Genomic DNA, 16,536 nt, shown 5'->3' on the forward strand with positions numbered 1-16,536 from the left:
TGAGTGGTAGGTAACAGAGGCCATTCTTATCTTTAGAGGCTAGCTGAGTGGTAGGTAACAGAGTCCATTCTTATAACCAGAGGCTAGCTGAGTGGTTGGTAACAGAGGCCATTCTTATAACTTTAGAGGCTAGCTGAGTGGTTGGTAACAGAGGCCATTCTTATCTTTAGAGGCTAGCTGAGTGGTTGGTAACAGAGGCCATTCTTATAACCAGAGGCTAGCTGAGTTCTTATCTTTAGGTTGAGTGGTAACAGAGGCCATTCTTATAACTTTAGAGGCTAGCTGAGTGGTTGGTAACAGAGTCCATTCTTATAACCAGAGGCTCGCTGAATGGTTGGTAACAGAGGCCATTCTTATAACCAGAGGCTAGCTGAGTGGTTGGTAACAGAGCCCATTCTTATAACCAGAGGCCATTCTTATAACCAGAGGCTAGCAGAAGCCATTTTTATCTTTAGAGGCTAGCTGAGTGGGTAACAGAGTCCATTCTTATCTTTAGAGGCTAGCTGAGTGGTAGGTAACAGAGGCCATTTTTATCTTTAGAGGCTAGCTGAGTGGTTGGTAACAGAGTCCATTCTTATCTTTAGAGGCTAGCTGAGTGGTAGGTAACAGAGTCCATTCTTATCTTTAGAGGCTAGCTGAGTGGTTGGTAACAGAGTCCATTCTTATCTTTAGAGGCTAGCTGAGTGGTTGGTAACAGAGGCCATTCTTATCTTTAGAGGCTAGCTGAGTGGTAGGTAACAGAGTCCATTCTTATCTTTAGAGGCTAGCTGAGTGGTTGGTAACAGAGTCCATTCTTATAACCAGAGGCTAGCTGAGTGGTTGGTAACAGAGTCCATTCTTATCTTTAGAGGCTAGCTGAGTGGTAGGTAACAGAGTCCATTCTTATCTTTAGAGGCTAGCTGAGTGGTTGGTAACAGAGGCCATTCTTATCTTTAGAGGCTAGCTGAGTGGTAGGTAACAGAGTCCATTCTTATCTTTAGAGGCTAGCTGAGTGGTTGGTAAGAAAGTCCATTCTTATCTTTAGAGGCTAGCTTTGTGGTGGGTAACAGAGGTACAAGGTGTGTAACAGAGTACTTATCACTCACATTCAACTCATTCCCCAAAACAGGTTCACATTTCCCCTATCCTCCCCTCTCCTCTAGCCCCATCCTCCTCTCTCCTCTAGCCCCATCCTCCTCTCTCCTCTAGCCCCATCCTCCTCTCTCCTCTAGCCCCATCCTCCTCTCTCCTCTAGCCCCATCCTCCTCTCTCCTCTAGCCCCATCCTCCTCTGCCTCTAGCCCCATCCTCCTCTGTCCTTTCCTCCACTCTCATCTGTCCTTTCCTCTCCTCTAGTTTCATCCTCCTCTGTCCTTTCCTCTAGCCCCATCCTCCTCTGTCCTCTCCTCAAACCCCATCCTCCTCTCTCCTCTAGCCCCATCCTCCTGTCCTTTCCTCTCCTCCTCTGTCCTCTCCTCTAGCCCCATCCTCCTCTCTCCTCTAGCCCCATCCTCCTCTGTCCTTTCCTCTCCTCCTCTGTCCTCTCCTCTAGCCCCATCCTCTGCTCTCATCTGTCCTTTCCTCTCCTCTCCTCTGTCCTTTCCTCTCCTCTAGCCCCATCCTCTCCTCTCCTCTGTCCTTTCCTTTCCTCTCCTCTAGCCCCATCCTCCCCTCTGTCATTTCCTCTCCTCTAGCCCCATCCTCCCCTCTGTCCTTTCCTCTCCTCTAGCCCCATCCAATCCTCTCCTTTTCCTCTCCTCCTTGTCCTCTCCTCTAGCCCCATCCTCTCCTCTCCTCTGTCCTTTCCTCTCCTCTCCCCCATCCTCCCTCTCCTCTAGCCCCATCCTCCCCTCTGTCCTTTCCTCTCCTCTAGTCCCATCCTTCCCTCTGTCCTGTCCTTCCTCCCCCATCCAATCCTCTCCTCTCCTGTAGCCCCATCCTCTCCTCTCCTCGGTCCTTTCCTCTCCTCTAGCCCCATCCTCCCCTCTGTCCTTTCCTCTCCTGTAGCCCCATCCTCTCCTCTCCTCTCCTCTGTCCTTTCCTCTCCTCTAGCCCCATCCTCCCCTCTCCGCTCCTCTCCTCTAGCCCCATCCTCTCATCTCCTCTGTCCTTTCCTCACCTCTATCCCTCTCCTCTGTCCTTTCCTCACCTCTAGCCCCATCCTCCTCTCCTGTAGCCCCATCCTCTCCTCTCCTCTAGCCCCATCCTATCCTATGTCCTTTCCTTTCCTCTCCTCTAGCCCCATCCTCCCCTCTCCTCTCTGTCCTTTCCGCTCCTCTAGCCCCATACCCTCCTCTCCTCTGTCCTTTCCTCTCTCCTCTCCTCTGTCCTTTCCTCTCTAGGTCTGGCCCACTCCCTCCCTCCCTCACACTGGCCAATTATAGTCCCGGGAGGCATGGATGCCTGACTCCGTCTCCTAGCAACTGGGTAAGGGATGAAACACGAGGAGGAGGCAGCTAGTGCAGCTGGCTGGATCTGGCATTGGCAGCATACACCGCTGTGCCACCAGCCAATTACCACTCACGCTGGCAGAAGAGAATGCAGTTGCCTAGCAACCTGCACTGTAACGCTGTACATTCTTGATGGGGGTAGGGGGTGTGGTGGTTGTGAGGGGGGAGGCATAGTGGAGACAGCATCGATACAGGCTGAGACCAGTGCCTAGAGCACAGAAGATAACCACTCCAGCTACACACTCCTCCATTGATAGGCTATGGTTGCCTAGCAACACACACACACAACCCAGCCTCTCAGGTGGCTGAGTTGTGGTTAACTGCATTTCCTCCATTAGCTGGAGATGGACCGGGGTATCATGGTCTCTGAGGTCATTATGGGGGCACTGGGAAAGCACTTTACAGACCAGTACTACTCACTCCTACACGTTTACTGTTACACTAGTCAATGCTGGCTCCCTTTATATGAGCAGAGAGGGAGAGTGTGTGGGTGTGTGTGCATGTGTGTGACAGAAAGGGAGAGCTGGAGGAGACAGAGAAAGGAGGGGAGGAGGCAGGACAGAGAGGGAGAGTGTGTGGGTGTGTGTGAGAGAAAGGGAGAGATGGAGGAGACAGAGAGAGGAGGGGAGGAGGCAGGACAGAGAGGGAGAGTGTGTGGGTGTGCGTGCATGTGTGAGAGAAAGGGAGAGATGGAGGAGACAGAGAGAGGAGGGAGGGGAGGAGGCAGGACAGAGAGGGAGAGTGTGTGGGTGTGTGTGAGAGAAAGGGAGAGATGGAGGAGACAGAGAGAGGAGGGGAGGAGGCAGGACAGAGAGGGAGAGTGTGTGGGTGTGTGTGAGAGAAAGGGAGAGATGGAGGAGACAGAGAGAGGAGGGTAGGAGACAGAGAGAGGAGGGGAGGAGACAGAGAGAGGAGGGGAGTAGACAGAGAGAGGAGGGGAGGAGGCAGAGAGAGGAGGGGAGGAGGCAGGACAGAGAGGGACGTGTTTTACTCTTCCCCTCTTCAAAATCGAATTGCACAATTCCTTATCTGCGTTCAAACCTCCATTCATAAAACTCACTGCAGGGACGTGTAATTTCCACAAAGTCTGCTTGATTCCAGCTCTATTGTTAATCTCTTCTCTGTCAGTCATTTATGGGAATAACAAGTGAAGAAAAGAGGGGTTTGAGTAACACTGTCTCTTAAGTCATGCCCTGATGATGGAACGAGTGGAGGCCCATGGCACTATGTCTCAGACTGAAGTGTTTCTACCTCTCCTCCTCAGTGCTCGGTCCCTGTCTTGGTGCTGTCAGTGGCTAAAGTAACTATTTCAGCTGGCTATAACAGTGACCCTGGGCTTTTAGAGCCAGCATGTCACGTAACAGTACAGGTGGACTGAGATGTTCCTTCCTCTCCTCACTCTGTCACTGTCTTGGTGCTTTATGTCTCTGAGTGACTAAAACAACTGTTTCAGCTATATCCCTCACTCTCGTTCACGTGTTACAGCTATATCCCTCACTCTCTTTCACGTTTTCCTGCTATATCCCTCATGCTCGTTCACGTGTTCCAGCCATATCCCTCACGCTCGTTCACGTGTTCCAGCTATATCCCTCACGCTCGTTCACGTGTTCCAGCTATATCCCTCATGCTCGTTCACGTGTTCCAGCTATATCCCTCACTCTCGTTCACGTGTTCCAGCTATATCCCTCACTCTTTCTCGTGTTCCAGCTATATCCCTCACTCTCTTTCACGTGTTCCAGCTATATCCCTCACTCTCTTTCACGTGTTCCAGCTATATCCCTCACTCACGTGTTCCAGCTTTCCCTCACGCTCGTTCACGTGTTCCACGTGTTTCCAGCTATATCCCTCACTCTCTTTCACATGTTCCAGCTATATCCCTCACTCTCTTTCACATGTTCCAGCTATATCCCTCACTCTCTTTCACGTGTTTCAGCTATATCCCTCATCTCTTTCACGTGTTTCAGCTATATCCCTCACTCTCTTTCACGTGTTCCAGCTATATCCCTCACTCTCTTTCACGTGTTTCAGCTATATCCCTCACTCTCTTTCACGTGTTTCAGCTATATCCCTCACTCTCTTTCACGTGTTTCAGCTATATCCCTCACTCTCTTTCACGTGTTTCAGCTATATCCCTCACTCTCTTTCACGTGTTTCAGCTATATCCCTCACTCTCTTTCATGTGTTTCAGCTATATCCCTCACTCTCTTTCACGTGTTTCATTGACCACATACTACTCCAAATGCATGGCCGATGCATAGCTTCATTCTAAATGGGAAGCTTGTGTGGATATTGGAGCAGACCAGTTGAGGCTGTAGAACTGACATGGAGCGTTAGAGTCCAGGTCCATTCCATTTCAATTCAGGAAGTGAACTAAAATTCTAATTCTCCTCAATGCCTTTCAATAACATTTTTTTTAATTTTTATAATCTGAATTGGTTTGGTTTACTTTTTGAATTGACTAGAATTGAAATGAAATTGACAACAAACCTGGTTATAATACAGGTGTTTGAGAAGTGCCAGACTTAGCCTATAGAAAGAGTACGTAGATATGGGGCGGCAGACTAAAATAAACTGGGAAACCACGGCTTATCCAGGTCAATCCATCAATCACGGGGCAGTTAGTCACTCAGCGGACAGTTTCCTGACAGAGGTGTGAGTGGTTTGGGATTGAGATTGAGGAGAGTGAGAATTATGGCCATTTCCCCCTCCGGAAATCTGCTGAGGAAGTAGTGTGGTAACCTTGAGTAAGAATACTGATAGCAGAGTATACGGAGGGCCCTGGCAGCGCTGAACACTACTGAAGTACTCATTTTGGCTGCTGGTGCCAGCACTCTATGTTTAGGTGGGAATTATATTTTAGGGCCAATATTCTGTAATTGGTACTCAAGCAGTTGAACATTTGAGGAGCCAGTGAGCACTGGCCCATGGTTAGGGTTAGGGTGAGGGTCAGGGTTAGACGAGGAAGAGGATGAAGAGGCCGAGTAGGAGGTAGAGGATGATAAAGAAGACCTGTGGATCTGTTCTTTAACTGATAAATGAGGCTCCATTAACAGAAAAGGCCATGATGAGTACCAGGTATGATTAAAGAGAACCTGAGCTAAAAGTAAGAAACATGGACGAGGGATGTCTAAGAAGGTATGATGTGTAGTAGTTCTGATGGTGTTGGTCTGGTGGCCTAGTCTGTCTGAGAGTTCGCCCTGCCTGTTAACGACTCAGATGATCTACCCCTTTGATAAATGATACTTGTGTTTTCAGATTAAGTGACTTTCCCTGAGACAAAGTGAGCAGTATTTCCCTGAGACAAAAGTGAGCAGTATTTCCCAAAGTGAGAAAAAAAAGTGAGCAGTATTTCCCTAATATTTATTTCCTATCACATACTTAATTAAGCTTGCCTAGTGCAGTGGGATGGAACAGAATAGTCCCAAAAGTGCCGTTCATTTGGTATTCAAGGCAGGCTCAATCTGATGCTCAAAGTATCTAAAATAAAAACCAATGCAATTTCGACTGTGCTGTAGACTGCAGAGTAGTGCTGATGAGTGTCACCTGTGTGTGTCCTCTGGTGGGCCTTGAGATGGGAGCTCTTGGTGTAGACCTTCCTGCAGCCATTAAACTGGCAGCGGTGGACCCTCTTCTTGTTCTCAGAGATACCCCCCACGCCCATCACACATGTGCCCCCCTGCTCGCCGTCGCTGTGCCCGCCTGTGGTGTCACGCCTTGTGGGCAGCGGTGGCGCGTCTGTCGCTGCCAGCATGGCGGAGCTCAGCCCCACCTTCCTCGCCACCAGTTTGAGAGTGAGCGTGCCGTCCGCAGACGCCGTCAGAGTCTGGTGGGGGTCGGGCTTGACCAGGTGGCGTCCCAGCTCCGGGGACGAGGGCGGCGTCAGGGAGGTGACGGCGCTCAACTGGGCTGGGTGTACCCCTCCCCCTCCAGACCCTAACCCCATCCCGTCTCTAAGTTTGGCAGACTTCAAGGCCCCAGAGAGGTGCTTCCGAGAGGGGCAGAGCAGGGGCGGTAGAGGAGGGCTGGGGGGGTCCGGGAGGCTGGAGAGGAGGGGGTCTAGTAGTTCTTCTTCACTGTCCTCCTTCAGGTAGGCCGGGGTGAGCAGGCAGTCAAGCTCCTCGTCAAAGAGGTCCGACAGCCTCTTGGGCTCCGTCTGTAGATAACGCTCCAACTCCAGGCATGTCTGAAGGGAGAAGGGAGAGACAGGGGTCAGACTCACACATAAACCCTATGTCTTAACACTGACATACAGGTACTCGTATAGTGGTACTGCTATTCCCAGACTGGTGTACTCATAACCTTGGCTGAAGCACATGCTACATAGAATCACTACAGTGCAGATTTCAGTGGAATAATGGAATACTGTGCTGCTGATGGTGAACATCCCTCTAAAGCTGGGTGGATATTTCCTGTACGGATATGTTCACTAGATCACATCATTCAATTAAAACAACCTGACAACTCCCATAATTACTACACCAGTCAGAGCTGGGTGATATGTGGAGCTCTCTCATCAACTGATATAATGTAATCAAGTGAGCGGGCAACTAAGGCAATTGATTGATGAATAGCTCACCCCTGATGCCCTTAATTTCCCTTCGTGCCCACCACAGGAGGTTGGTAGCACCATAATTGGGGAGGACGGGCTCGTGGTAATGACTGGAGCGGCATCAGAGGAATGGTATCAAATACATTGAACACATGGATGCCATTCCGTTTGATGCCGTCCTCCTCTCAGCAGCCTCCTGTGGAGCCCACTCCCATACCCCATCATTCTGTATGTCTTTGTGACTGTATACAGGTAGGTCAGAGAAGTCACATCCCTGATTGGCCAATGAGTGACCACCCTGATTAGAAGCACCTGCTGCTCATTGGTTGTTCACCTGTGTTCCCACCAAATGCTGTTGTGAATGAAAATGATTTGTAGCTACACACTGAAGGCTGCCGAGCCGAAACGTCTGTGTACGCTGTCCCCTGATGCAGTGAAAATCCTTTAAAAAAACACATTTTATGCGACACCTTTTTGAGTGTGGACCCATCATACCTTTTTATATATATGGAGAAAGACTGCTGCTGTATTTTTAGAACCCCAGGGAGGATAGTAGATGGTTGAACCAGCCCCACATTACCAGGCCTGGCAGCTCTGCAGAGATGGCTCATTACACACAGATTGATTACAATGGCTGGAGTGGGGAGAGGAGCCCTGAACCGACTAACCTCTCTCTCACACACACACACAAGCACAGGTCTCTCTCTATTGAGCGCAGATAAGCCACGCGTGCAGTTTTACAACCCTCAGAAAGGGGAAAGGACAGATTTATTAAGTCATCAGTCTAGGGATTTCCTTCTGGTTTGGCCGTATGCTAAAATAACGGAATATTCCATCATGAACCACCTGCCTATACCTAGTAGAGCAACTCCATCAGACAAAGCCTGGCTCTGTTCAGGAGGGGACGTGTTGGGTTGGAGATGTAGGGACGCTGTTCAGACGCTGTTCAGCACAGCAGTGCTCTCCGCACAAAACCAGAAAGGCGTTTTGTTTGACGGCAGGGCCGCCCTCCCTCCTCCTCCTCCCTCTTTCTCTCCGATAGCTGTGAGTTGTGTTTGGCATGTAGAGGCTAAAGTACTCTGACAGTGGCAATGGGAGAAAACAGCCCTGCCGGCGGGCCTTATACCAACCATTTCAACTGAGCCAGAGGAGAATGACAGACAGCTCCATTATGGAGGTGGAGGGTGTACAGACGGCCTCCATCTGACAGATGAAGTTCATAGAACTCTTGTTTCTGTGTTCTGCACTCTAAAAATACTACAGTCCTTTATTATTTGTATCTGTTGCTAGGTGATACTTTTTTGGGGGGTGGGGGGGCTCTTAAACTAATTTGCATATTAACGTAAAATTGTAAGCAACCCCAAGAGTGTGTCAATAGAGAAATGCTGCGGAAATGTCTTTCTTGCCTGTTATAATGGGGGCTTATTTTAAGATGCTTTTAAAAAATAACCTTTTCCGTGGGTTTACTGCTCCCTTGATTGCTGCGGTCATTGTAAAATGTAATTGGAATGAACTGGATTTACGAGAGAGGCAATTTAAGTGTTGTCGACATTAAGAAGTGATAAGAAAATGGTATGCTTCAATCTTCACTGAATTCAAAAGGGAGAACAATCATCGATACAGCCATTGGTCACCGTCTGAGTCTGCTAACACTAGTGAGCTCAATACGCTCATGCAGTGTATAGTTCATGATGTGGACATGTTCAGCTTTCATGATTCATTTCAAGCTATTGCTCTCCCTCCCTCCCTCCCTCCCTACTCATGGGGTTATGAGTAAAGAAAGAAAGAGGGGGAAGTAAAAATGGACGAGGAAGAGATGCCTGGAGAGGGAGGAGGGGAAAAGAGATGGAGAGAGCGAGACATGAGGGACAGAAATGAGGTATGGAAGAGAAACAGATGGATGAAGGAGGGGCTGAGGAAAACCGAGAATAACCAGGGGTGCGAAGGTGTGAAAAAAGGGGAGACCGAGAGCGAGAGAGGGAGCGAGGGTGTGAAAAAAGGGGAGGCCGAGAGCGAGAGAGGGAGCGAGGGTGTGAAAAAAGGGGAGGCCGAGAGCGAGAGGGAGCGAGGGCTTGCCTTGGCTCTCACAGTGGGAAGTAAAACCAATCCTGGGCCTGTGACATTCACTGTAACGGTATCCTCACAGCAGGCTAACTAACATACGTCCAGGAGCCTTGCACTCTGAATACCCACCTCAGGGAAAGGAGGGATGAGACTGCACTCTGAATACCCACCTCAGGGAAAGGAGGGATGAGACTGCACTCTGAATACCCACCTCAGGGAAAGGTGGGATGAGACTGCACTCTGAATACCCACCTCAGGGAAAGGAGGGATGAGACTGTACTCTGAATACCCACCTCAGGGAAAGGTGGGATGAGACTGCACTCTGAATACCCACCTCAGGGAAAGGAGGGATGAGACTGCACTCTGAATACCCACCTCAGGGAAAGGAGAGATGAGACTGCACTCTGAATACCCACCTCAGGGAAAGGAGAGATGAGACTGCACTCTGAATACCCACCTCAGGGAAAGGAGAGATGAGACTGCACTCTGAATACCCACCTCAGGGAAAGGAGGGATGAGACTGCACTCTGAATACCCACCTCAGGGAAAGGAGAGAGGAGAGAGGAGACTGCACTCTGAATACCCACCTCAGGGAAAGGAGAGAGGAGACTGCACTCTGAATACCCACCTCAGGGAAAGGAGAGATGAGACTGCACTGTAGCGGTTCCGTATCAGTAAGTGTAGGTCTCTAACCAGTACAGCCAGAAGAGGACTGGCCACCCCTCTGAGACTGGTTCCTCTCTACCCAGTACAGCCAGAAGAGAACTGGCCACCCCTCTGAGACTGGTTCCTCTCTACCCGGTACAGCCAGAAGAGGACTGGTCTCCCCTCTGAGACTGGTTCCTCTCTACCCGGTACAGCCAGAAGAGAACTGGCCACCCCTCTGAGACTGGTTCCTCTCTACCCGGTACAGCCAGAAGAGAACTGGCCACCCCTCTGAGACTGGTTCCTCTCTACCCGGTACAGCCAGAAGAGGACTGGTCTCCCCTCTGAGACTGGTTCCTCTCTACCCGGTACAGCCAGAAGAGGACTGGTCTCCCCTCTGAGACTGATTTCTCTCTACCTGGTATGCTGATGTAAAAAGGGCTTTATGAAACACATTCGATGTATTGAATGTGAGTGTAGGTCAATGATGTCAGGTGATCAGTGTTGAGGAGGAGACTGTATGCCAGTGGAGAGGTTTAAAAGCATTATGATTGGTGTGAGATAAGCGTGGGCTAGAAGGACTTTCCACCATATTTCTTACAACTTTCCTTTTAAACCCAGGAAGGGAAGTGAACAGTGCACACCAGTCAAGGGGTTAGAGAATTAGGATGCAGACAGGGTGTCTGAGGAGTTTATTGGAAGGTAGAAGATGGAGAGAAGATGGAGGGCTGGGAGAGACAGCAGACTCTCTCTCTCACTAAAGGAATGTTGTTCAAGTGGAGATATTCAGAATTTCTTCATTTGTCTGTGCATCTTTCTCTGCAATGTGTGTGGTTTTCCTCTCTTTGTCAGGTTTCAAAGCAGTGCTCTGGCATCCCTCGGAGGCTGATTTCTCCCAAAGGGCAAGATGGGTGGCAGGTAGCCTAGTGGTTAGAACATTGGACTGGGAACCAAAAGGTTGTAAGATCAAATCCCTGAGCTGACAAGGTAAAAATCTGTCGTTCTGCCCCTGAACAAGGCAATTAACCCACTGTTCCTAGGCCATCATTGAAAATAAGAATTTGTTCTTAACTGACTTGCCTGGTTAAATAAAGGTAAAACAGAAGATAAAGAGGACTTAACAGGCCACTTGGACTGACAGAGTAATTAACTGACACAGATCTAAAATGTCAACATGGATCATCTCCACAGAAAGATGTCTTTCAGGTTTAAAGCAGACTCCTTTTCTATGCATGACTTAAAAGAAGAGAGAAACCTTATTTGGACCGCCAAGTTGGAGCATATTATTTATGGCTGGAGAACCGACCTGTTTCTCTCTGCCCCATGGCAAAATGTGTTGAACAAACCCCTCAATGGCTATCTAGTATTCTTATGCTTGACAGAGGCTCTCTCCAATACTAGTTTTTGTTTCCTTTCTCACACCAAGCTAGTCAGTGGTTTACCCAGACAGAGTGAGTCATGTGTCACACACTGAAGTGAGAGCAGCTCAGAATAGCAGAGTGTAATAGGCAGCGAGAACAAAACACCACAGAGCCAATCGTCAGGCTGGGGTGAACGATACAGATAACAACGTTGTTCCCCTATATATATCCTATCTAACTGATACATATAGTAGCATATCCTGCCTCTGTCTTAGCCTTTACCACTGCAGTACAACTGTTACCTCATCTATCTCAACACAGCCTTCCCCCAATATTAATTCCCACCCACATGGGCACCACTAGTGCCCTCCCTGCAGATAGCAAGCCTGCCAACACAGGCTATCCCTCCTCTCGCCCCCTTTAGCATCCCTCCCCTCCGCCCAGCACACAGCATGTCATTAGTATCAAAGTGCTAGCTAAGCTACCACCCACAGTTGGCTGCCTGGCGAACTGCTGGAGAGGCTGGTAAAAACACAGGTTAGCCTATAAAAACACACAGATTTCATAGACCCCTGACTTGAGGCCAGAACACAAGACACTTAAGTGAGATAAGGTGGATATGGGTCATTAATGTTGTGAAGATTTAATCCTGTTGCTTCAATTATTTGCCTGTTAGTGGCCAGCCTGTTAGCTTGCACGATTCTTGCCATTCTCCTTCGACCTCTCATCAACAAGCTGTTTTCACCCACAGGACTGCCGCTGACTGGATGTTTTTTGTTTGTCGCACCATTTTCAGTGGACCCTAAAGAGTCCATGGGAGAGAACATTTTTTGGTGAACCCTAGAGAGTCCGTGGGAGAGAACCATTTTCGTGAACAGGGTGGTGTACCTAATAAACTGAGTGTATAGTGGCATCACTATTAGCTCCATGAAATCTGCAGCGACATGGGTCATCTGTCAAGTCAGGTGACTGTTCTGTCTACCAATGAGAAGCTTTGATGTGCTGCCTCACTCTGATGTGACACCAGCCAAATGACTATTCTCCAGCAGCCTGACTCAAGCAGAATCGTTTGGTCGCCTGGCTCCATCCCTGTGTGTGGGTGTGTGTGTGACCCTCCCAAAGCGTGATTTATGACTTCGCTGAGCAATATTTAGAAATGTCCCTCCTGCCTCCCCACATCCTATCCCCTTCCCCATGCTCCTCAGCCCCTCTCCTCCTGCCGGCACCTGCACTGAATGCCATCTCAGCCAGGTGAAGATCTAAGAATCTGTAGAGAACAGAGAGATACACTGCATGACCAAAAGCATGTGGACACCTGCTCGTCGAACATCTCATTCCAAAATCATTGGCATTAATATGGACTTGGTCCCCCCTTTTCTGCTATAACAGCCTCCACTCTTCTGGGAGGGCTTTCCACTAGGTGTTGGAACATTGCTGCTGGGACTTGCTTCCATTCAACCACAAGAGCATTAGTGAGGACGGGCACTGATGTTGGGCGATTAGGCCTGGCTCGCAGTCAGCGTTCAAATTCATCCCAAAGGTGTTTGATGGGGTTGAGGTCAGGGCTCCACACAGATCTCGACAAACTCTTTCTGTATGGACCTCGCTTTTTACATGGGGGCATTGTCATGCTGAATCAGGAAAAGTGCTTCCCCAAACTGTTGCCACAAAGTTGGAAGCACAGAATCGCCTACAATGTCATTGTATGCTGTAGCGTTAAGATTTCCCTTCACTGGAACTAAGGGGCCCGAACCATGAAAAACAGCACCAGACCATTATTCCTCTTCCAACAAACTTTGCAGTTGGCACTATACATTGGGACAGGAAGCCAAACCCAGATTCATCTGTCGGATTGCCAGATGGTGAAGCGTGATTCATCACTCCAATGGCAGCCGACGCTTGGCATTGTGCATGGTAATCTTAGGCTTGTGTGTTACTGCTCGGCCATGGAAACCCATTTCATGAAGCTCCCGACGAACAGTTATTGTGCTGACGTTGCTTACAGAGGTAGTTTGGAACTCGGTAGTGAGTGTTACAACTGAGGACAAACGATTCTTATGCACTACACGCTTCAGCACTCGGCAGTCCTGTTCTGTGAGCATGTGTGGCCTACCACTTCGCGGCAGAGCCGTTGTTGCTCCTAGACGTTTCTTCTAGATGTTTCTACTCCTAGACATTGCTCTTAAACATTTCTAGAATAACAGCATTTACAGTTGCCTGGGGCAGCTATAGCAGGGCCGGAATTTGACAAACTGACTTCATGGAGAGGTGGCATCCAATGAAGGTTCCACGTTGAAATTCACTGATTTCTTCATTAAGGCCATTCTACTGACAATGTTTGTCTATGGAGATTGCATGGCGGTGTGCTCGATTTTATACACCTGTCAACAACAGGTGTGGCTGAAATAGCTGAATCCACTAATTTGAGGTGGTGTCCACATACTTTTGTAAATATAGTTTACTAGCAGCAGCACAGGCTTGACTGTTCACAGGGAAGAAGACAGTACTCCATTTTCCGTACTGATCTGAGTGAGAGAACACTTAGACTATAGCCTCTGTTTATTACCATTTTTAAACTACTGAGCAAAGCCTAAACAAATATTTCATTCATTTTTTTATGTTATTTAACCTTTATTTAACTAGGAAAGTCAGTTAAAAGAACAAATGTATATTTACAATGACGGCCTACACCGGCCAAACCCAGACGACGCTGGGCCAATTATGTGCCTCCCTATGGCGGTTAGGGTTGCAAAGGGATTAGGGTTGCAAAGGGTCGGAAAATTCTAGGTCTTGGGGATAGTTTAACCAAAATATGCTACAATACAATGGAATTGCAACCCTCTTCATGCACAGTGCATTCTTCCATCACATCTACAGCTGATTCTCAAGATCTTGCACACTAATGAGATGCTATTGAGCCCACACTACTATCTTGTCAGAGCCAAGGACTACATGCTTTCTGGTACATTGTGATTAAAATACTGGGTGGGGTGTATATATTTTATATGACATACATAATTTTTAGTTAACTAGTATATAGTAGCCTACAGCAAAGTGTGTTTAAATAATTTCTAACTTGTTAACAATTTCTGCTAGTTAGTTTTTGCTACCATGTGGGTTTTAGCTTGTTTGAGCCTGCTAACTGAGGAGTGTTAATTCACCTGTTTCCATACATGCTTCATTTAAAACATTTATCTTACAAAGGAGTTGTTTAATCTAACTGTTTAACTATTTATCTGTACATGGAATTGTATGTTTTTTTAAACTCATTTTTTCCTAATCTTTACAGGAAAATGCCACGGTCACTATCTGATGTGGAGACATTTCACTGCAGCTAATGTAGAAGGAAAAGCTATGCATATTTGCAAATATTGTGCCAAATCATAGGTGAAGAATGCAAACAAAGATGCAGAATCATCTGGCCAAGTGCATAAAGTTCCCTCAGCACTCACAACAAGCAACCTCTGACAGAAGTCCCTCTACTTCTATTCGAGGTGAAAATGATGGATCAGACACCTTATCGATAGGAACAGCTCATGTCCTCCTGGAATCAGATGTTTCTTTACTCAATGGAGGAACGTAGTCAGAGAAATGCTGATGAATGTCTTGCTCGAGCAGCGTATGCAACTGGTTCACCTCTGATGCTCACAGGAAATGTGTATTGGAAGAGATTTCTGAATGTTCTTGGCCCTGCATACACCCCTCCAACCAGACATGCTTTATCTACTAATTTGCTGGATGCAGAGTTCAAGTGAAGGTCAAGCAAATCATAGAGAAAGCAGCTTATATTGCAATCATCTCTGAGAAGTGGTCGAATGTTCATGGGCAAGGAATAATTAACTACATCATCTCCACCCCTCAACCAGTATTCTACAAGAGCACAGACACAAGGGACAACAGACACATCGGTCTCTTCATTGCAGATGGGCTGAGATGGGCAGTCATCAATGACCTTGGACCACAGAAGGTGTATTTGCATTGGTGACAGACAATGCTGCGAACATGAAGACTGCTTGGTCTAAAGTGGAGAAGTCCTACCTTCACATCGCACCCATTGGCTGTGCTGCTCATGCATTGAATCTGCTCCTCAAGGACATCATGACACTGAAAACAATAGATACACTCTACAAGAGAGCCAAGAAAATGGTTAGGTATTTGAAGGGTCATCAAGTTATAGCAGCAATCTACCTCACCAAGCAAAGTGAGAAGAATAAGAGCACCACATTGAAGCTGCCCAGCAACACCCATTGGGGTGGTGTTGTCATCATGTTTGACAGTCTCCTGGATGGGAAGGAGTCTCTCCAAGAAATGGCCATATCACAGTCTGCCGATATGGACAGCCCCATCAAGAGGATCCTCGTGGATGATGTATTTTGGGAGAGAGTGGTAAGTAGCCTGAAACTCCTGAAACCTATAGCAGTAGCCATTGCATGGATTGAGGGAGACAATGCCATCCTGTCTGATGCTCAGACTCTGCTTGCAGATGTAAGAGAAGAAATCCGTACTGCCCTGCCCACTCCGTACTGCCCTGCCCACTTCACTCTGCTTGTTGCTCCAAGCAGAGGAAACTGCAGTTCTGAAATACATCAAAAAGCATGAAGACTTCTGCCTGAAGCCCATACACGCCGCAGGGTAGATGTTGGACCCCAAGTATGCTGGCAAGAGCATCCTGTCTAGTGCAGAGCTCAACAAGGCCTATGGTGTCATCACTACCATATCTCGCCACCTTGGCCTGGATAAGGGAAAGGTTATTGGCAGTCTGGCGAAGTACACTTCAAGCAAGGGCTTTGGGATGGAGATATGCCATAAGCAATATGGCAGTCGTGCCAACATACAGTATCTCATCAGCTACCTGATGGAAGGGACTTTGTGGATCTGAGGCTCTTTCCCCATCATCCTCCAAATCCCACAAACATCATCCACCTCAGAGCTCAACTGGTCCTTGTTTGGGAACACAAACCAAAGCACGCAACAGGCTGACCAATACAAGGGTTGAAAAATTGGTGGCCATCCGGGCAAATTTGAGGCTTTTTGAGCCTAACAACGAGCTATCCTCAACAAGGTTGGAAAGTGACAGTAAAGATGAGGCCTCAGAGTCTGATGTTCAAGAGGTGGACATTGAGGAGATCCAGGGAGAATAAATGGAAGCCTGAGAAGAAGACAACCAAAGCTTTAGTTTCTAGACTATCATTTTACAGATGTATGATGAAAATGTTTTTGGGAGATGTGATGGATCATTGGGGATCATTCAATATTCCCTTTATTTTGTTAAGTGAAATCATCCCATGTGAAGAGTCAACTCATTTAATTAAAGTTAAATCCCTGATTAAACAGTTTTTTATATTTCTATTGGAAGGATTTAATCATTTGCAATTATGTCTACTTATGATAAGGTAAAAGGTTTATGTTTCTGTCTCCATATGATATGGTAAATATATCCAATGCGAAAACATCTACATTTAAATGGTATTAATTAGCATATATTTCCA

General features: G+C 47.7%; 1 protein-coding gene across 1 annotated transcript in view; it reads right to left on the minus strand.

Moving 5' to 3' along the window:
- LOC135537577 (Krueppel-like factor 7) overlaps positions 1-16,536 on the minus strand; it is a 54,209-nt gene that overhangs the window by 9,241 nt on the left and 28,432 nt on the right. The window contains exon 2 of the mRNA XM_064963707.1: positions 5,972-6,611. Within this exon, the coding sequence (XP_064819779.1) occupies positions 5,972-6,611 (640 nt within the window). The remainder of the gene's footprint in view (positions 1-5,971; positions 6,612-16,536) is intronic.

This window comes from Oncorhynchus masou, unplaced genomic scaffold (genome assembly GCF_036934945.1).
Source record: "Oncorhynchus masou masou isolate Uvic2021 unplaced genomic scaffold, UVic_Omas_1.1 unplaced_scaffold_821, whole genome shotgun sequence".
NCBI lineage: Eukaryota > Metazoa > Chordata > Actinopteri > Salmoniformes > Salmonidae > Oncorhynchus > Oncorhynchus masou.